This window comes from Oryzias latipes, chromosome 2 (genome assembly GCF_053564925.1).
Source record: "Oryzias latipes strain Hd-rR chromosome 2, Olatipes_Hd-rR_3.1".
Taxonomy (NCBI): Eukaryota; Metazoa; Chordata; class Actinopteri; order Beloniformes; family Adrianichthyidae; genus Oryzias; species Oryzias latipes.
This window is the reverse complement of record NC_136238.1, coordinates 41,552,454-41,574,272: the sequence shown is the minus strand read 5'-3', so window position 1 is coordinate 41,574,272 and position 21,819 is coordinate 41,552,454. Positions and strand designations below refer to the sequence as shown.

The 21,819-nt window shown below is 41.0% G+C and overlaps 1 protein-coding gene across 26 annotated transcripts in view; it reads right to left on the bottom strand.

The window, feature by feature from the left end:
* Positions 1-20,760, bottom strand: part of LOC101166362 (inositol polyphosphate-4-phosphatase type I A) — a 46,738-nt gene extending 25,978 nt beyond the window's left edge. For 16 of the 26 annotated variants that reach the window (XM_023961462.2, XM_078943687.1, XM_078943717.1 and 13 more), the window contains exons 1-7: positions 20,590-20,755; positions 2,676-2,907; positions 2,556-2,600; positions 2,341-2,459; positions 604-720; positions 437-516; positions 23-134 (exon numbers count right to left, since the gene is read on the bottom strand). In XM_023961462.2, the coding sequence (XP_023817230.1) occupies positions 23-134; positions 437-516; positions 604-720; positions 2,341-2,459; positions 2,556-2,600; positions 2,676-2,781 (579 nt within the window). In that variant the 5' untranslated portion in view covers positions 2,782-2,907; positions 20,590-20,755. Of the gene's footprint in view, positions 1-22; positions 135-436; positions 517-603; positions 721-2,340; positions 2,460-2,555; positions 2,601-2,675; positions 2,908-14,209; positions 14,424-20,589 lie in introns of those variants that run through there. The other 10 variants (XM_078943679.1, XM_078943691.1, XM_078943732.1 and 7 more) reach the window with 3 other exon arrangements.
* Between the last annotated feature and the right edge of the window lie 1,059 nt (positions 20,761-21,819).

Genomic DNA, 21,819 nt, shown 5'->3' with positions numbered 1-21,819 from the left:
AGGGATCAAGCCGGACACTCACCCTGCCGTTAATGCTGTCTGGAAAGCGGCCAACCGACATCCTCTGGTCCGTCTTGTCGTCCAGGTGCCAGGCCGCGAGGACGACACAACCCACTCGCTTGTTCTCCGCTGACCTGTCCGTCAACAAACAAGTAAATATTTTCTCTTTAAAAAATGCACACAAAACCACAGGAAAGCACACATAACAGCGTAAAAGTGGAACTGTCAAGCACAGAGGTGGAAGTGTAATGGTGTGGGCCGGTTTACAGTAGTCATCAAGTCAGAATCTTAGGATTCTGGAGGCAAATGTAAAGCTTTGTCGGACACCTCCCCCTGTCTGAGCATGCTCAGTACGATCAGGGACACCACACACACCTAAGAAAACTCATCCGCTTTGAATGACTTTCAGAAAATGGAAGTGCTGTGTCGCCGTTACCTCAGCTCCAGCTGCAAACTGTGACTCTTCTCCTGCAGCAGCTCCTTCACCGAAAACAACGCAGAGCCTAGCATGTACATCTGCGCAAAGACCAGCGCGCACCGTTAGCCTTACAGCGTTCAGGCATGCGCAGGAAGATAGCTGAAAGACAAGGGCGATGAACACACCGTGCTCTGCAGGCGGTCCTTCACGTCATACACGGTCAGCTTGACCTGCGTCTGCTGGTTGATGTTGGAGTCCTGGAAGAAGGCCATGCTGCTGAGGAAGACCGGGTTGCTGGTTCCCTAAAGAGAGCCACACCCACTTTCAGTTTGACTGGTGACCACTCCAGTTCAACGGTTTGTTGATGTCTGCACTAAAACATTTCATTAAACATGTGTGTGATGTCATTTCTTTGCATCTTCTCTTTAAATTACACCAGATTTCAGATATACATATACTTCTCTGTCCACCTAGACAAATAAAATTCCTCATACCGTCTGATTTTTTCCATCTTCTGGCTTTAAAGTTTTATTTCAAAATAAAATCTGCAAACATTTATGCATTAGGCTGGGGTGGATACATCCCTTTCCTGCTTTTGGATCAGAGGTGATGATGCTTTTTTTACCTGAATCTACAAAGTAAAAGGAAATAAATATGCAGAGGCTTGAGACTAGACTCAACGACTTGATACGTAACATCAATGACTAGAAGCTTGACTTTGAAGACTTGACCTCAAAGATTTGATACATGAGATTTCACTTAAAACTAAACCAAAAACCTAAAAACTTGACTAGACATGACCTCAGTGACTTAAGTCTTGACTCGAGACTCAACTCAAAGACCTGAGACTCGACTAGAGACATGACCTCAAGGACTTGGATCTTGGACTGGAGACTCAATTTAAAGACATGAGACTCGACTAGAGACATGACCTCAAGGACTTGGATCTTGGACTGGAGACTCAACTCAATGACCTGAGACTTGACTAGAGACATGACCTTAAGGACTTGGATCTTGGACTGGAGACTCAACTCAAAGACATGAGACTCGACTAGAGACATGACCTCAAGGACTTGGAGCTCGGACTTGAGACTCAACTCAAAGACCTGAGACTTGACTAGAGACATGACCTCAAGGACTTGGAGCTCGGACTTGAGACTCAACTCAAAGACATGAGATTTGACTCAAAACTTGACCTCAAGGGCTTATGTCTTGATTTAAGAATCAACTCAATGACTTGAGACTCGTCCTCAAAGACTTAAAACTTGACCTCAAAGTTATATCGTCAAAGACTTGATATGAAGAACATGAGTCTTGGCTTGAGACTTCAGATGTCACCTCAAAGACTTAAAATCTGACCTCAAAGACTTTTAGGTAGTCCTGTGGTATGCCTTAGTTTGTGGATCAGATGTTGGATGTGGAAGTTTAAAATAATTTCATATCCATAAGGTCTTGACCTTAGAGTCAACCTCATTGACTTGAGACTTGACTTGAAAACATTTATTACATTCGTAGGTAAAATATTTGGCAGAAATTTGATGGCTGGTGTTTCCCTAAATAAGAATCTTACTTCAAGTTCTGGTTTCTCTATGAAGTCCAGTTTGAAATGGAATGATTGTGATTTAGAATCTTACAAAACGGTGGTATTTTTTCCCTCTGATGGGTCATTCTGGGAGTGGGGGTGTCAACATTCATGATCTCATTGCAGTTGGTCTCAGTATTGACCTGCTGGCTCCAAACCAAGAGGGCAACGTCAGAGGTCAGGTTGCTTTTTCAGAACCGTTACTTTTGTTCAAATCTGTCTCATCCTCCACCTCCTCAGTTGGCGGCACATTGGTACCAAAAGAGAAAGCTACAAACTGGTGCAGAGTTCAGAGAACGGCTCTGCAGCAAACCGGGACTTCCTGCGTGGGAAAGCTGACCTCTATGACTTCGGTCTGGGCGTGTTTGGTCCAGAAGGCCTGCGGCGGCGTGGTGCAGCTCACTGCGACGAAGCTGTTGGGCTTTCGATCCAAAGCAGGGGTCGTCAGGTCTGTGCAGGCTGGAAAACAGATATCAGCAGCTCTGGTGTGAATAAAACATGAGGCGAGAGGCGTCTGCGTCTCCAGAGTCATCTCAGTCAAAGCGTGCTCCTCACCCACACTGAACTCCAGGACAGGTTCATCTGGATCCTGACTGTTTCCTGGAAAACAGGGCGAGTTATGAGAGTTTGGGTATTTTTCAGTCGTAGCTGCTTGACGGTTCTGCGTCGTCTCACCCGCCAGAGCCAAGCTGATCATCTCGCTGGAGAGCTCAAAGGTGCTGGCCCGGTACACCGACCACGGCCTCTGCAGCCGCGAGCCGGACTCTCTGCGCACCGCCATGGCGGTCCCAGGGAGGCGGGCGGCGGCGGAAAGCCGGAATGCGCAATCTCACACACGTAGACACGCGCTCCCATGTGGGGCGGTCCTCCTGCCGTCCAGGTCCATGGATTACCAAGTGTCACGTCTCTGAGGACACACAACCATCGACACTGATGGACACGACGTACGGAGACAAATCTGAGCAGTTTTTGTTTTGGGTTTATTTACAAGTAGAGCCGTGAAGGAAAAGTTTGGAGTTCAACCGACCAGAGACCAAAACACCATCAGCTGATGGAGGCTCTTGAAGTATCCGAAATCCCTTCAACCTAAGCCCTTTGATGCTCATTGATGTTATGGATAAGTCGTTTCAATGCCGGAATATTCCCAACAACATTTGCAAAGACCTAGTAGTCGGTGAAAACAAATTTTTGTCCCCAAAAACCGATGAAATCACAGCATAAGACGCCATAAATAAAAAATAAAATAATGAATGGGGCCAAAATCTATTAGGCTCAAAAAAATAGTTTAAGAATCCACTAACGACACGGTTACCTGGTTACTCTGAATTGTCCTGAGGTGTGAATGTGAGTGTGTGACTGCAACACACTGGCGACCTGTTCAGGATGTCCCCTGCCCCCGCCCAACAGTGGCCGGGATAGGCTCCGGCAGCCACGTGACCCCGAAACGAGTTTAGAAAAAGAATGCATGAGTGACAATTTTTATGGGATGGCCAAACGGCCTACGGCTTGGCTGCCATTTTGTGACAAAGTGTGAAATGTGGCGAGTTTTTACATTGTTGCACAAAGTGGAAAAAGACAACATTCAGGGGTTGAGCAATCCTAATGAAGTTTCACACACCAGGTTAAGATTACAACCACAACAGAAGTTTTGTTGACCTTTGACCTCAGGGAATAGCTGCCATCTTGAACTTTCCACAAAAAAAAATATTAACGTCGCCTTTAGTACCTGCTCTAAATTTAAACTCCTCGTGGAAATTTTGAACTATAGCCTCCTAACTCCTGGGCATCATTGAGAAGCTACTTGGGGAAAAATGTTGGTTTTTGTAGTTCTAAATGTTTTACAGTGTTCGCGTGCTTGCACATTTTTTACCAGAATATTGTGAACATTTCATCAACGAATCCTTGGCTCAAGCTAAACGAAGCAATATGACAAACAATATAAAAAAATATTAGAAATGTAGGTGTGGTTAACAAAAAACCTCAGTTGCCAAGGAAATCCACAATTTACCTTTGGTTATATGTCTAAAAATTACACAAACTTGTGATCCTCAGGCAACCAAAAAGTAAAACGGTTGCTATGGAGAAAGTAATTACAATAATGCAGCCATTTTGAAAAAAGTTTAGTTTATCAAATCTTTATATGCAACTGGGTGGTAGGGTCAGAGGTGGAGAGTGAGGGACGTGGGGGAGGGGAGGGGCGGGCAGCGTTTTCCGGTCATACAACGCCGCTTACAGCTTGAATATTTATTTAAATTTTTCTTTAAAAACTTTTTATAAAAGACAGTTTTGTTCTTTGGATGACATAAAGCTGGAATAAAACGAAACGTCATAAAGAAAAACAGACTAAAGTTATTGACAGAGAAACTTTTGATCACATTGTCTTAATAATATAAACTAAAGAATGTCAGAACAGTGTTATAGCAACGGAACTTTAAGAGAAATGGAAATAAAAGTTTGAATTGGTTGTAGTTTTGTTTGTAATAAAAAGGAAGAGGAGAAACACGACGCAAGGAGCATGTAATGCTGAAAAACGTGAAGACAGCTAAACATGATGAGTTTATGGTTGATTTCTTCACCATCCTAACAACAAAAGTCTAAGAAAAATGTTATTTTTTTATTTTATTTATTTGATGCTGGAAAAAGAGAAAACTGCCAAAAACGATGATTGGTTTTCCGCACCATAAGTTTAAGAAGAAAAAAATGATATTTATTGATTGTCACGCTTCTACTTTGAGTTGTAGTTTTGACAACAAAGAAAAAGTTTTAATTTATTTTATATTTTTGTCCCCCCTCTCATCTCACGGGACTCAGAATGAGGATGAAGAACCGTCCCACTGCTTTCATTCTTTCACTCCGTCCCACTTTGTGAAACAGCAATTAGCCCATTTGTGGTTCGCTTGTAAACTCGCGGGACGGCACACTGGTCCAGTTGTCTCACTGGCTTGGCCCATTTTTTTTTTTTAAATAAAAACATAGGCATGTATTTTTCCTGATAAACTTCCAAGTTTGTATTTTTTGAAGAAAATAATCTCCAGAAAGTCCCTGTTTTGTTTCAGAACCCAAACCCCTCATGGTGTAAGTGAGGAACACATTGATCTGCATGTATTGGTGGGTCTGGGGGAGTCACTGTGACCTAAATTTTGATCTCTGACAGCGTCCTACTTTCTCCTTCTGTCCTATATGTCTGACTCCTACAACCGAATCCACCTGATTTCTGTTTCTGTGTTCGACCGAAATACTCATAAAGGCGTTCAGACGCACCTGAATGACGGATGTGAGCGAACAGAAACTCACTTTTACTGAAGACAGCCTGTTGATGAACACCTCAAGGGTTCTACATTTTTTTAGAAATTACTAAAATAGACGGAAAAAATTAATTAAAAACAATTTTAAAAAATTGCTTTTGAAAAGCTCCAACTTAACGTTGGTGTCTTCATATTTTTTATTTTTTTACGACTTTTTTATTGTTAGCTAGCTGTGATTTTTGTTTATTTTTGTCTATATTAGTCTAGAATCGTCACTTTCCAATTATTTTTAAGTTCCTATAAACTTAGCAAAAAGGGACTAGCGGGTGAATGATGGATGCCATGTGAGGAAGAGGAGGGACATTTTTGGGAAATACAGTCCGGTTTATTTTGGTGAAGCAAAACAAAAGTTATAAACCAATCAATCCTTCAGCATAAAAGCTGTTAGGGATTTTTCAGAGGTTCTGCACTTTGTCACAGCGGTTTTGCAGCTACCAATGGGAATCCTGCTGAATATATCACTGATTAAAGTATTTGTCAGGGTTGTCTTGATATTTTAATGTCTTAGGTTTTTAGAAACTTTAATTTTAATAGGAGTTAGTCCACGAAAAGAATAAAATCCCTGTAAGTGGTCAGCATGTCCCCAAATACTAAACAGTTCTTGCTGCGATTCTGACAAACGTCACGACTCAGAAGGACGATAGCAACCTTAATTCATCTGTGCTTTGTTTCCAAACCCTGAAGTAACTTTCCAGCCTCTCAGCCAGCTAGAGTCACTTTTTCCACTCTCCAAAGCCAAAAACGTCACAATCTCAGAGTGCTCCTTATCAAAAACTCACCTCCTGCTCAGCATCTGAGTCCAGGCTCTCTAGATGTCATCGTCACTAAACAGAAAGGCTCACAACCATTTTTCTGGATGCTGTTAAACAGAATAGTATCAAAGGTAGAACAACACCCTTCTCTGTTGTTCTTGTTTTTTGACACATTTCACTCTAAATCCAAAACAGGGCAGCAGATTCACACTGCATAGCCACTGTGATCAGCAGCCATATAAGGCAGCAGCAGCGGATGCAGCCTCCTGAGCTTTGCTTTGGAAGTCATGAAGTGGAGCGTACACACTACACCTACTGACAAATTAACTACAAATCCCAGAACCAGAACCCAGTTAAAGCCTCTGACACGTAAAAACTACAAATCCCAAAACCAGAACCCAGCTGAAGCCTCTGACACAAAAACTACAAATCCCAGAACCAAAACCCAGCTAAAGCCTCTGACAAATTGACTACAAATCCCAGAACCAGAACCCAGCTAAATCCTGTGAAATGTAAAAACTGCAAATCCTAGAACCAGAACCCAGCTAAAGCCTCTGACTAGGGCTGAACGATCTGAGGAAAACTTGCGATATTAGTGATTAATATGGCGATGACGATATAACTTGCGGTATATGAACATATAGCAAAGCAACCAAAAACAGCATTTCCATTTCACTGCAACAGTTTAAAAATTGCATTCTAAATGACCCGCATCTACATAGGAGACGAGCATCTAACATGATAGAACTCTGATTGGTCTATTATATAAAGGAGTCCATTCGATTGGTCAAATAAAAAAATGGATTTGTTTGTTTCGAGAAATACTTCAAGGATCCATAAGATTGTTTTAGCATATTTATGGTAACCATTTCTTGTGATTTTTGCCGTCCTTTGCGATATGTGTACAGTAAACCCTTGTTTTTTGCGGGGGTTTCGTTCCAAAAAGAACCTGTGATAGGCAAAATCCATGAAGTAGAAACCTTTTTTTTTTTTTTACAATTGTTATACAATTAAATACTCTATTATACATTGAATAGAAAGAACAAACCATTTTACAGGCTCAAGCATTTGTTTCACAAATAAAAGTACTTTAGAAACGTTTTTTTCAACAAATAACTTCTGTACTGTTGTTGTTTCCCTTTCGGCTTTTCCCATCAGGGGTCGCCACAGCGAACGAGTCGCATGGTAAACCTGGCAATGTTTTACGCCGGATGCCCTTCCTGACGCAACCCTCTCAAAAAAAAAACGGGCTTGGTACCAGCACAGAAGTAGAGAAGGGAACAGGGAGCAGCCCGGAGTCGAACCCCGGTTTCACGGACGGAAGGCGCCGCAAACCAGCACGAGCTAAACCGGCTCCCCAAATAACTTCTGTACTGTACTGTCAAATAATAATTTGAATCATCGATGTGAACAGAAGGCTTCAAATCGCGGAGATTAGCACCGCCCACCGCGACACGAGTAACTGGATTAAACGGGAGAAAATTTTAAATGATTATGAAAAAAATACAAAGTATTGGCTGGACCTCCGCTAGTTTCTCTGACAGGAGTCCCTGCAGAACCGTGGAGACAGCTCTTGAACATTTATCACATCCGTCGCTGGAATGAGCTCCGAATCAAAAATGTGAATTTTAATTTTTGGTCACAAATTCTAAATGTATTGGTGGTTCGGCAGTCCAACCATCTCAACTGAATCTTCCTGCATTTAGAGACCCAGTTTGTCTGAAGGTCTGCTTTTGGAGAAGACAAACCCGTTTTTCTCCATCTTAGGTCATCCGTCACACGTCATGACTCATAACAAAGAAGCCTTTGTGATTTCAGACTTCCTCCCAGACCAAACATCCTCAAACTGTAATCCAGGAATTGTAACCAAATGTAATAGATTACTGCCTCTTAACCCTTCACGCGCTGAAATGCATCGGTGGTTTCAGAGGCCGTGAAAACTCCAATCACTGATGACGTCACAGATGGAGAACAAACCAGACGGTTAGAGATGATTATCATTTTGTAACCATGGTAACTACAAAGTCCTGTTGACGTTATGGAGGACAGAATCATCCGGCTTGTTTATGTTCCTGGAAGCTGAAGCAATAAGCTTAAAAGTTCATAACCCCTTAAAGGAGGCAGCAAACGAGTGATTCCGTTCTGATCCTGTAGGGGGATCAGGATGGAGAACAAACAAATCTACCATGTGTTCACGCCAGCAGATCCCCTTCCTCTGCCGACAAACCCCACAGCTGGAACGAAGAGTTACGAAGAGACACACACACACTCTGAAGAACGAACAAATAACGTCGCTGGTGACACCGATGACAGCACGGCTGATGTGAAACCGGTTTCTCAGCTTTGTTGATGTGACAGCACTGAACTCGCTCTTCCTCCTGCTCTGCAATGTCTGAAACCCACAGCCATGGACAACCCCCAAACGTGTCAGTCCTCCGAAACTTTGTCATTGCCTACTTATGTGTTTGTTTGTTTGCTTTTACCATGCTAAGGGTTTTCTGGAAAAATCTGCATTATGTCTAATAATAGTAATAAATAACTTCAATCAAACGGGCAGTGGTGAGCGCTCTAGCCTCACAGGAGGAAGGCCCCTGGTTCAAGTCCCGGCACAACACACACACAACATCAATGGAGGATCTTGCATGCGTGGGTTTTCTCCGGCTTCCTCCCACCATCCAAAAACATGTTTCATAGGTTAATTGGCAACTCTAAATTGTCCATAGGTGTGAGTGTGAGAGTGAATGGGTGTGTGATTGTGGACATTCTGCGACAGACTGGCAAACAGTCCAGGGTGGCCCCTGCCTTCGCCCACTAGTGGCCAAGATAGGCTCCAGCAGCCCCGTGACCCCGAAAGGGACAAAACGGAAAAGAAAACGAACGAATCCTGCATCTTAAAAACGGACAAGCCTGACGGCTGCTGGAACATAAATTGACTTTGAACATCATATTTTGAAGAACATTTTTTAGGATTTTCTGCTATTAGCTTTCAAAATTAACATTGTTTTTAACTAAAAACTAAGAAATGTGAATCTAAACTCTATTTTTGGAAGGATAATAAAATTATTGTAAAAAAAACCCTGAAGCATTAGTTTTTGGGGCAAGGCCAAGTGGGCCGCCCGCATTTGGTTTAAAAATGGGCAGACAGTGTGGGCCCCAGAAGGGTTTGTCCACATTGCCTTAAGAGGGCACTCAGTGCTGTCCACCAGACTGCTGGCAAGCGCCGTGGAGATGCTAGGCCACTTGATGGACAGCTCAGTTGTCCACCGTAGCGAGCCAGTCTACTGATTTCCCTCCTAAGCTATCTCATTTGGGGCCAAAAACTAATGCTTCAGGTTTTTCTTACAATAATTTTATTCTCATTCCTATAATAGAGTTTACATTCACATTGGCTGGATCTCATCTGTAAAATGAAGCTAAAGTCTTGACTGTCGTTTAAAACAGCGTTTACATTTTAGACGTTTGATTTTCCTGAAGTGCAGGTTTGTGGTTTTCCTGATTCTACCAAATCTATTTACACAAACTCAATAACACTAATGGCTGAAAGTACACTGATCCAAGGTCAGGTATAGAAAGAGAAAAGCTTCTATTCAGATGGTGGTTCTGTCCTCACAACTGTAGAGTTCTTCTCCACAAGCAGCAGACACTCCGGGTTCTGTCCTGACCACGTTTACAGAATGGGACCTGCTTCCAGAGGGTGTTTTTGTGTGTGCACTCCTGCGGGTGGACGTTAAAATAAAACATTGATCGTGTCTTCAGAGGAGCAGCTGTAGCCCTTTCACATTCAAATGAGCGACCTGCATCAATATGCACAAAAGACACACAAAGCGGCCAACAGCTCCGACGCCTCTAATCCCAACCGTTCTGGGTGAGAATGGAACAGAACCGTGGCTTCGTTCTGAGAAATCCAACACCGGTTCTGACCAAACCCAAAAGAGTGAGATCACTACCACATAAAATCCGAGGGAATCTGATTAAGGCAACTTAAATCAGAAGCAAATCAGGACATTTTATTGACTTTACGGGTGTCGGGTCCAGAAAAAAAGGGTTTTCTTGAAAAGCCAACACCAAGTTTAGTCCACCCTCAGAAGTGCAGTGTGAAAGTAATCCAAATCAAATGAACACCAGTGATTTATTGGCTTTTAAAGGGTTCAAAGGAAATGTGCCTTTTTATTAAATCAAATGTCATTTATATAAAGTGCTAGGAAAATAAAACTTTTCTGAGACAACTAACAAGAAATAATCCCTTCTTGCTGTTTTAGCAACTGTGAATACAGTTGATCTGAAGCTGAAATTGACGGGATTAACCCCTTAACGCAGAATGCAGAACAAACTGATTTCACTTAAAATGCACCCAAAATACTGTCCGTCGTCCTCCGCTTCCAGTCGATGTACTTTCAAGGAATACCTAGGGAACCTTTTTCAAGCATTAATTTCTCGTAGGATGAGTCAGATTTGGAGCACCATCCCGTTCTTAGGTACAAAGTCCATCTCGTGCTTTTCTTGTGTACAATCTTGCAAAAAGTGTCCCATATGAGGTAAGGTGTACGAATATAAAAATATGTTCCTGTGTATCGATTACTTGTCTCATTACCACAAAGCAGTAGAGTATATTTAATTAATATTTTGTAGGATATTTGACATTTAGGGTTTGTCGCTGAAGCAAGATCGCAGGATACAAAGAAAATGTACTACCATAAATGTGAGGCCGTGTCTAAATGCCGTTCCACTGAGTATTTACAGTCATTGTACAAATACTGTGGTGGGATAAATAATTGATACTTTATTGATCCCACAATGGGGAAATTCTTCTCCACATTTTGACCCATCCCCTTGGCGAGCGGTGAGCTGCAGCCTAACCACGCTCGGGAGGCAGTAGCGTTAAGGGTCTTTCCTAAGGGCCCTCACTGGGTGATGTTCATTGCTCGCCACTGATATGGTAATTGACCCAGTACCATCGCTTATCCCCCCTGGGAATAGAACCCCGTATTCCTGCATTGCAGCCTCTCCCCCTACCAACCGAGCTACCCAGCCGCTCTGTGATTTCTGTCCTTTATTGTTCTTTAGATCCGTTTTAAAAATAAACGTGGCAGCATGAAAGCAGCATGTGGGCTGCGGCGCAGGACACTGACCAGTGGTGGTAAATAAGTGTCAAAGCTGAGGATTTTCCCAATAAAAGAGCCAGACTCAAATACATGCCTACCTTTTGTCGATTAGCAACAAACCTATGATTTGATCTATTTTATGTATTATTGTCAAATTTATGATCACAACTTAATTTAGCATTTAGTAGAATCCAAAACCATGACTCAAATTATTTTTTCATAATTGGAAACAAATTCCGGTCTTAAGTGGATAAGCTGCTTTTATGGGACAATTTCACCTTTTACCTGACTTTTAAAGGTGAGGAAGATTAAAAAAAACTAAAAAGAAAAGGAAACAGTCATGGAGAGGCAATTCATTGACTTTTCAAATGTCAGGTCCAGAAAAAAAAAGTGTTTTCTTGAAAAGCCAACACCAAGTTTATTCCACCCCCAAAAGTGCAGTGTGAAAGTAACCCAAATCCAATGACTAGCAGTGATTTAATGGCTGGTGTTCAAAGAGTGTCTGCTGGTCAATAGATCAAAGAAAATGCGCCTTTTCATCAAATTCAACTTTTTTAAAAATAAAAAACTCTTCCATGCTTTGATCAGTTTTGTTTAAAAACAAAACATAGACTCAAACATTCAGGAGCTGGTTTAGCTCGCGCTGGTTTGCGGCGCCTTTCGTCCGTGAAACCAGGGTTCGACTCTGGGCTGCTCCCTGTTCCCTTCTCTACCTCTGCGCCGGTCCCAAGCCCGGTTTGGGAAGGTTGCGTCAGGAAGGGCATCCGGCGTAAAACATTGCCAAATTTACCATGCGACTTGTTCGCTGTGGCGACCCCTGATGGGAGAAGCCGAAAGAGGAAGAAGAAGAAGAGACTCAAACATTCAAATTAAAACCAACCGAAATTAAAAACAAGAAATGAAAACAAGGCTGTAATGATTATATAAGAAACAGTCACTTATTTTTTATGGAAATGAGCCGAGGGACATGAAACTCTTCTGCCAAAAAGTGCAAAACTAACAAGAAGCTTTTACTTCCTGCTGTGTTTTAGGAAGTTGATGCAAATAAAGTTGATTTCATAAGAATGGGCATTATTAAATTACTTTTACAGCAATATTGAACCTTAAAGGATTAGACAAAAATAAAACAAAAGGATTACAAACTATGATAATTAAAGGTGTTTGTGGTTCTTAAAGGCCGTAAAAACAGGCTCATGGTTGCGTTAAATAGACTGAATCAACACGTCAAGGGGCGTTTCTTCTGCTCGCCTTCAGACAAAAACCACAGGTCAAATATTGCATCACAGATGGAGAACACGCATGCAGAGTTGCAGACCGACACTTGCAAAGAGAAACACAACCCTTTCTGGAAACGGAACCTCAGCGTCCCGTCCCCCCCAGGTGTCACTTCCTTTCACTTGGTCAGATACTATTGTTCTGCAGTGTCTCTTAGTCTCTTAGCGTCATCGACTTTTTCTCTGTATTTTTTGAGGCATTTTTTACGGTTTCTTCCTGTTGCAACACGCTTGAGTTCTTCTGTTTGGTGGGGTGTTATTTCTCCTGTAATGAAACAGTTTCTGCAGCTGTTCTGGTCAAAACGGTCGGATTTCTTTTAGGGTAGAGCTTAATTTTCCAAACAGCAACAACACAAAAATTGACACACACACACACACACACACACACACACCCCCCATAAAACCATCAGTTCCTTTGAGTTTTCATTGGAATCTGAACAGAATTTCCGTTTCTGTTTAAAAACGGCACAACGCCGATTAAAAAAAAAGTGTAAAGTGTCACTCATCCTTGTGATCGGGACTTGGGCGTTCTCAACGCTGGCCGAAGGATGCTGGACGCGCTTACATTTAAGATACGACAACAAATCCCCGTACAAATTAACAAATACTGAAACACAAAAAACAATTTTGATGCAAATGAGCAAATACTAAAACACAACAGCAAATCTGGGTGCAAATGACCAAATCCAGAAACACAACAACGAAAGCGGAGACATGGTTTCTAACAGAAAGGGACGTTGATTAAATCCAATAATGTGTGATTTCTTTTTACTACTGTTTTCTATACATAAATCGTCAAATACATGAAACAGTCCAAAAGCACTTTTTTCAATTGTATTACTACAATAAAATTACAACAATGTTTCGCATGGTAAAGTTCTTCTTGCGTCACATCCAGAATTAAGGGTATTTCCTTTCCGTCGGCAGCTGCTCGCTTTCGATAATTTGCTATCCACCTTCTGCCGTCGTGTTTTGCCGGTTGGCTGCTTAACGGAATTGGAACAACTTGGAGCCCCTCAATACCGGAAGAGACGCAAAAACTTAATCTAGCTAAACATTGTGGTAATTTTTACAGTTGTAATACAATTTTAAAAAAATGCTTTTGGACTGTTTCGTGTATTTAAAATGTCCACATAAAGAAAACAGTAATAAATAACTTTTCAAAAATTGTACACGGTTAGTTTTATATTACGTCCCTTTCTGTTAGAAGTCGTGTTTCCGCTTTCGTGGTTGTGTTTCTGGACTCTCGTGTTTCTTGGAAGAACTGTAGTTGCGATTAAACCCTACAGCCAATCAGATATTGCGACGTCATCACTAGGCGCAGTCTGATCTGGCAGGCCGAACACAAAGAGTACCGACACCGGTTTTTCTGCTGCACCCGTTTGCCATTAAAGAGAAGTGATTCTCCAGGATGGAAGTTTTCATGGTGGATTTTGTGGTACCAGAACGCGCATCACTTCCTTTTTTCACTGTTTTCTGTCAAAAGTCACATTTTAGTAGAAATAAACCATAATGAGCTGGTATCCATGACAACTGCACTGGGAGGAAATGTCCATCAACGTTCATCTTCTAGATTAAAAATGGGTGACGGATCGAGCTTTAGATGAACGCCATCATTGGATTCTGGAGGTTAAAGGTTATTCTAGAGCGCAGTAAAAGTGTTTGTTTACTCATCGCTCCATCGCTGTGATTTGACGGGAAATAAATCCACATCTGCTTCAGACTCGGATTCAAACCGACTGACAGAAGCTGGTTTTCGGTTCCCTGTTTGCTCACCGCTGCAGTGTAGTATGAGTCTGCCGTGCCGTCAGAACGCATCCTGGAGCATTTCCTGCCAGACGACCAAAACACACACACCCAGCACGCACACGTGCAGTCGCCAACACACTCAGCAACGTGCGGCAAAGGCCTGCTCGCTCTGCAGGCTGCAGACAGACTCACACTTACGACGCAAGACACGGCAGCTCGTCTTCCTCATCTCTTCCTCATCCAGCCCTTTCTTTTCCCAGCTGATCGTGGAGGGAAGTGGTTTCACCGACATCCCCCTCCAAGGAGTGACTCAGCAGAGTTAGCCGTTAGCTAGCTGACAGTATTAAGTCCTTAGTATCAAAGTGAATAGAAAAAAACTCTACTGATGATCCAAACTTGTTAATCGTTTGTTTCTTATTTTCCCACTGTCTTACAGTTTTTTGTTAAAATAAAAGTTCTGGCTTCACAATAAAAGCTTCTCTCATTTCTTTTGCCGTTCCTTTCTGTTAAAGCGTGGTCGTTTCTCCTCACTGAGCGTGTTCGGAGGTGGAGGCGGTGTGTTCATCCAAACAACCTCATCCATCACATGAGCCTAGAAAGGACTCGAACACTTTAAGATGATCTGTTTTTCCCCTTCACTTTCTTTAATTTTTTTTAACTCTGGTTTCTTTCTCCTCACATCCATCCTCAGTGGACTCTGGATTTTCTATCATAAATTTTTACACATTTGACAACGCCATCTGGATTATCCTCAAATCTTTCTGGACGTCTCTAAAGTACAGGTCAAGCATGATGGAAGTAGTGTGATGGTGTGAGCTTTGTCAAAATAAATTACTTATACATATCAAGGTAGCGTATATGTAGAAAGATGTCGACTTCCATCTGGTCATGATTTTTAGCTGATGAGCACTAAAGTTGTGCAGCTGAGTGTTGGTTCCAGTCAAAGCTGTTTTTAGCATGGATTGATCAGCTTAGCTGCTCTTGGGTGACATTTTCCACTAAGAATTGCTGTAAAATGCGTGGGAGGAGCCTAATTGAGGAGTGTGGCAGCAGCACAAACACCCACGTTGGTCTCAGTTGGGCTTCTGGCGCTTCTCTACTTTCCCCTCATTAATATTTAAAGTGAGCATGCAGCGGCGGCGGCGTGCCTAAGATTCTCAACAAATCTGTACATGAAGGAAGCAGCAGTCTGTGAAATCTGTGAAACAGCTAATCAAATGAAGATTTAATTATCTTTTCACTTCATTGACAGCTGCTACAGCCAGCAGCCCCTCATCCACCTCATGCTCTTATTTTGAAAAGCTCTCCTCTGTGACCCAGGTCCTCAGAGGAGAGTGGGATCCTCTGCTGAGTCAGCGCGCACCAATGTGACCAAAGATGGATGAGGACATCAACACAACCACCAGCAGAAATGGAGTCCGTCTCTGAATCACCTCCACTCTGATTGGTGTCACACTCGGATCATTTCAGGGACATTTTCAAACAAACAAACAAACAAACAAACAGAAAATAGCAACTTCAACAATTCTCCAGTTTAATAAATGTGAGCCAAACTCAAAAAACCAAAACTAAAGTTGTTAAATCTTTATTAAACCCAATGTTTACAGTTTACCTTTTTTTTTAAGTTTGCACATTTTTTTGGATTAATTCACAGAAATGTAAGTTAATAAATAGATGATGGGTTAGTTTATTGTAAATATACAAAGTGCAAAAGTTCTAGAGTCATCCTCTTTTTGGCGGTGACGGTTTGATGCAGAGGTTTGGCGACCTGGGGCACGATGGCACACGGGGGAGTAACAACAATCAGCATTTGATCAGTCGTCTGTAATTTTCGGATTGAAAAATAAATTTCGGATTAGAGCGATCATCTCTTTTCGCGATGATCTTTTTTTCCCCTATGGTGTCATGAGGAAAGGGTCCAAGCACGCAGCGCTGTTACTGTGACCCCGCCCACCTAGATAAATACTGACACTTTTCTTTACATTAATGCGCATTTTAAGAATAAAACGACATTTGCCGAGGTGAAATGAAACATAGATCCTGTGGTTTTGAAAGTGCTGCTGATGACATGTGGAGCGATATGACCACGTGTCTGTGAATGGAACCTGAACTCACCGCTTGAGTGGGAAAAGCGCAAAGCCGATCCGTGAGCTGTTGCTCATGTTTTTGACCACACTGTTGGGTTTTTTTTGGTCATGTTTTTGGCTTTGCAGTGGCTGACATATATGAAGTGAAAAGTTCAGTTTGGTAAAATTTCAGTTGTATTGGAAAGACTTTAGTATTTTTTTTTTGTATTAGAGTTAACATTATAGATGGTGATGGCACAGTTAAGGAGAAAATTTGGAATTGGCACTTCATGTCATAAACGTTGCTGACCCCTGGTCTAATGTAAAGAATACCAAAAAATCTACATATAATTTATGTTTTTATTGATTTGAAGCCTTTGAAGCAGTGAATCAATGACTTCTACAGAAACGTGAACAATACCATAGACTTAGTGTGGGTACAAGGCTATGACAAAAATGTTTAGATAGACCGAACCAGCCCAACATAAAGTCATGTGGAGTTACCCAAGGCTCTGTTTTGGGACCATTATTGGATTTACTTTCCTTAAATAACATGAATGCCATAAACCAATTGAGATTCAGTCATTTTGCAGACAATATCACTGTATTCTGTTCAGGACAAGATTTTTTTATTTTAGGTCGCTTTGAGCTTGAAAAACTCAGATGTCGGTTTTATCAAAACAAATTATTTTTAAATATAACATAAAAAAAAATTCAATTGTTTCATTAATAGAAAGAAAATCCATCAGAAGCATGTGACAGAATTTTTGTGGCGTAGGGACAGACCCAGCTGGACAAGTGTAAAATCTTCAAAAACCATTGTTTACGTCTCAAAACTATCAACTTCGGACCATAAAGCACACACTAAGCAAAGCACCTTACAGGCCTAGAGGGGCAAAAAGGCAGGTTAGATGGGAAGTTTTTCCCACTGTTATTCAAGAATGCTACAAAACTCCTCAAAAGTACAAAGATACCTTGAAAATCTTGATATTTTAAACCAACTGGGTTGGTCTGTCCAATCACCAGTCTTAACCCCTTAAAACTGGATCTTGAGCTCCAATGTTGATGTTCTTTTTAATAACCGTAACTGTTCGAATGGTTACACGATTAACACAAAATTCCAATGGATTCTGAAGTGAAGAAAACTAGTCTTGCGGTGATACTCTACACTTTACAGTAGTGAAGTGTTTACATAATGTAAATCAGCTTTGAACCATTACACAACACTTTACTAACGAAGACAAAGTGCTGAATAATAAAGTTGATTGCTTATACAAAGACTTATACTAACGTATGTTACTTCGTTGTCACTGGCGACAGCTCCTGTGTTAAAGGGTTAAGAACCCAAGTCCAATTTTTCTGCTACTTACAGGCTGTGAACTCCATATGTTTCCCTGTTGTAATTTTGCTCTCTTCGCAGCTCATAAAAGCCAACAGCAGCACACTTGATCAGTGACTTCAAACTCTGCAGCTTTGTTGTGGTTTCTCAAATGCAAAATAACGTTTGTTGTGTTAGTCGCTGCGGTTGAGGCCCTACACAACTTATTTAGCCAGTAGTATAAACTGCCGTTCTTTATTTTTGGTCTCTTGCAATGTAACGAAACTGTAAAACCAACAACATTTCTGATGGAAACTAACTGTTCAGACATGACTGAGTGGGCGGTCCTTCTTCTTTTACAGCAGAGGTTTTCAGACCAACGGATACAATCAATGTCACATCGGCCGATAGAACAATTCAGTCTGAGAGTATGTGTGTGTGTATAAGTGTGTGTAATGGTACACATAGTTGAATTGAACCGTTTTGGTACGGCAATTTCGGTTCAGCTCACTTTTGCACCGTTTCTGTACGTTTTCCCCCCAAATGTATTAACTTTGCACCGAGGCAGAACTAACGTTAACTGTGAGTTTCCGCCGAGACGCCATTAGGTGACGGACAGTTAGCAGGTCAACAGTATCAGAATGGCTAATGTAGATGTGAGGTCAGAGCTCCAGGACCCCCCCCCCCCCCCCCCATCTCCTCCCGCTCTCCTAGAAGGTAGCATATACCACAGTAACACATCTGATCTGCAAACGCACTTAAAACAGCATCACCCGACTGTAACAATCAGGTCTACAAGAATGTGCAAGTTAAAAAAATAATTTCAGGCCAGTGTGAAGTATCCAAAGATTTTGGTTCCTGACAGCTAATAGTTGTATTAATTTATATAAATAGGTTTATTTTATTTATTGGTATATAAAAGTAATACATGCATTTTGCAAGTAATTTTTTTCTGCCTTTTTTGTACCGAACCGAGCCCTATGAAATTCTGAACCGAATTGAGATTTTAGTGTACCGTTACAGCCCTACAAATTATATATATATATATAATAATTTGCATATTACTACAAATCCACCGTCAGCCCGAGCCGCTTCTTTAAACCCATCTCATCTCTGTTGCTTAAGCGAAGCGTTGTGGTCCTAATCTGTGTCTGTCTGCTAAAGACATTCTGACAATAGAGATGGAGGTTTAGATGAAAGGGTTGAAGAAACTACGAGACAATTCTTAGTTTTTACACAAACATTCTCCATGTTTGTCTCAAATTCTATTTGACAATCAATATATTTCATGGATTCAATGTGATACACGACGTGTACATATAAATATAAATTTGTCTAATTCCAGGCTGGGAAACGCACATTCAAGCGACCCATTCCTATAAAAAAAATGTCAATATGTAAACAAGCATAAATACGTGTTTCGGGCTTTAAAAGTCTCCCATTCAAGAATTGCTATGCAAGCTTTTAAGTCTATTTTTGGGCTCAACATAAAACATGCAACCATTGAACACATGTTAAAGGTTAAACCAGATGACCTTTGACCAATCGGGGACTCGGATTTGGTAGATACGTATTGGTAACATCCCATTTCAAAACATGCAAGAGCCAACCGGTTCAAAATCTGTCATGGAGGAAAATTTAATATTTCTGGTTTGACTCCAACCAGAATTCTAGGACACCAAGACTTTCAAATATCAGATGAGAAAGAAAGAAAAAGGCCGGAGTGAGATTCACCAGATTTGGCCAACTTTGACATTTCACACCAAGACTCTTCCAACTGTGAGTACACTTTCTAGTATCAGGTAGAGGCAATCCAGTGTACACCCTATGCTAAAAGTGCGTTCAGAAACCCGTGTTCTGCAGGTTTTGGACACGCCACACATGCCTGGTGTGTAAGTAGCTAATCACTGAAGATGTCGCCACTGATACGTAAACAACACACGTGCCTTTACATGCTGTGAATGATCAACTGTTCACACCATCGACATGGACCAGCCGATTCTGACACAGAAATCGGCTGGAATTGCAGTAATTGGGTAAACGGTTCAAGTTTGTCAACATTGACACTAAAGATCTGGTGTTAAAGGGTTAAATATGCTTTTGTGTTGATGTGATTTGAACCTCAGGGCCTCCATATTACAGTAAAAAATTGCATTTACACTTTTTTTAAGATGTTGTCATGTTTATATTCTACAGTAAAAGGATGACGAAGCACCAGGTCAAAATGAGAAATTCGTCTTTCTTTCATTTGTAAATACAGTCAATCTTGACTAGTTTTATTTTGAAAGGACCTTGTCCATACAGCTATCAAAAGAAGTTAAAACTATATATGGAAAATAAAACACTTTTACAATTTAATTATTGTAAATATTATAAATATGTATTTCATAAATAACTGTCTTAATATCGAGTAAAAACATAAAGTGAATATTGGAAACTTTGCGTCTCTTCCTGCAGGGTTTTGGCCGATTAGAAATTATTTATTTATTGAAGTTAAAGGTTGCAGTAGTTTGGAGCCTTTATTGTGAAGGTTCAGTAGCGGCATCAGGTCCCTACTACTGCTGACCTTGGCTCCAGAACAGGGTGTATCATAGTCAGCATCCAGACACCCCCCATGTATTAAAAAGCCATCATCCCCAGGCCGATTCAGCAACTACAACTATGGTGCTAAGACGAAAAAGAGGGTTGAATGTTTCCACCCGGAAAGTAGTAACAGGAAGTAGCAACGCTCGTCATATTTAAGAAAATAAAATATTAAAAAAAAAGAAAAGATTTTCAGCTGTACGTCATGTGACACTTTAGCCCGACTATTTACACCCTTCTGTTATTCTCTTGTTTTTTGGCCTAAAACGTTGCCCCTGCACAGTCAAGCATTTCACGGGCTCGCGCCCTACGCGCTCGTTCACAAACTTCAAGCTAACACTTCAAACGCCGACAAATAAAAGCCGATTTTCTGTAAGCCAAAACCCGCGAAATGTGACGTAATCAGGGATACAACTCCTCCCGGACGAGTTTCAACTTACCGGCTTAGCGGCGGGTCAGGGGCATATATCCGTTTCATGTAACAAAACAAAACAAAACACAACTGACTGGGGGACAGTCCGCTCAGTGACGCACTGGGTTCGCTCGCGCTGCGCTGGAGCCGCTGCGGCGGCGTCAGACACCCCTAACCACGCCCCCTCCAGCCCTACGCTGCTGCGTCATTACGTTGGTTGAGGACGTAAACCAAAAAATTATTTTTCTGTATAACAAATAAAAAAATAATTTAAAACAATACTATGTTTTCTGTTGCATTTCCTAACTTAAAAAAACAAGCAAAATTTAATTTTGAATTTTTAAAAAAATGCAAAAATTCATTTACAATTCAAATTCAAAATTCAAAATTTGTAGTATAAAATACAAAATTTTAAAATGTTTGCATAGACGTGACTATAATTTTACTTCTTTACCTTTTTTTTAATTTACCAATTAAGTGCATAAAGGTCTTTAATGTAGACATTTCATGTATTTATTTTAATTTTTCCCCAAAAAAAACACAACACAATTTTACAATCAAATTCAACCGAAGAAAGAAATTTTGGGTATGTGCTTGATATTTTTAAATGAATTGTTTTATGCAATCACATTGAAATTATTTAGTATACAGAAACCACATTTTAAATTTGTCAATATGTATGTTGCATCAAAAGTCAACTAGATAAAAAAAATACATCAGAGAAATCAGCTGAACAATCCTCCTTCTGGAGAAAATCTGTGTTGAACTCTGCTGACATCTTGTGACTTCCTTGCAATACTACAGATTACAAAAACATACAACTTCAGGAAGTACTGCCAACATCCATCCTGACAAACTTTCATCCACTCACTATAACACAAGATTATACTCTATCACTGTATTTATACACATATATATATCAACTTCATGGAGAGGCTGCCGGTAGTGTAATGATGTGTATTGATTTTTTTTGGCACTCTTTGGGCAGAACCGAGTATTGTTGCTGACCATATCTATTCCTTCATGATCACAGTGTACCATTACTTCAAGCAGGATAAGGAACCATGTCATATAGCTGGAATCATCTCAGACTGGTTTCTTGAACATGACAATGAGTTCTCTGGAATCAAACTGCCTGCACATTAACCAGATCTCAACCCAATACAACACCTTTGGAGTGTAGTGGAACGGGAAATTGGTATCATGGATGTGCAGCCGACAAATCTGCAGCAAGTGTGTGATGCTATCACAGCAATGT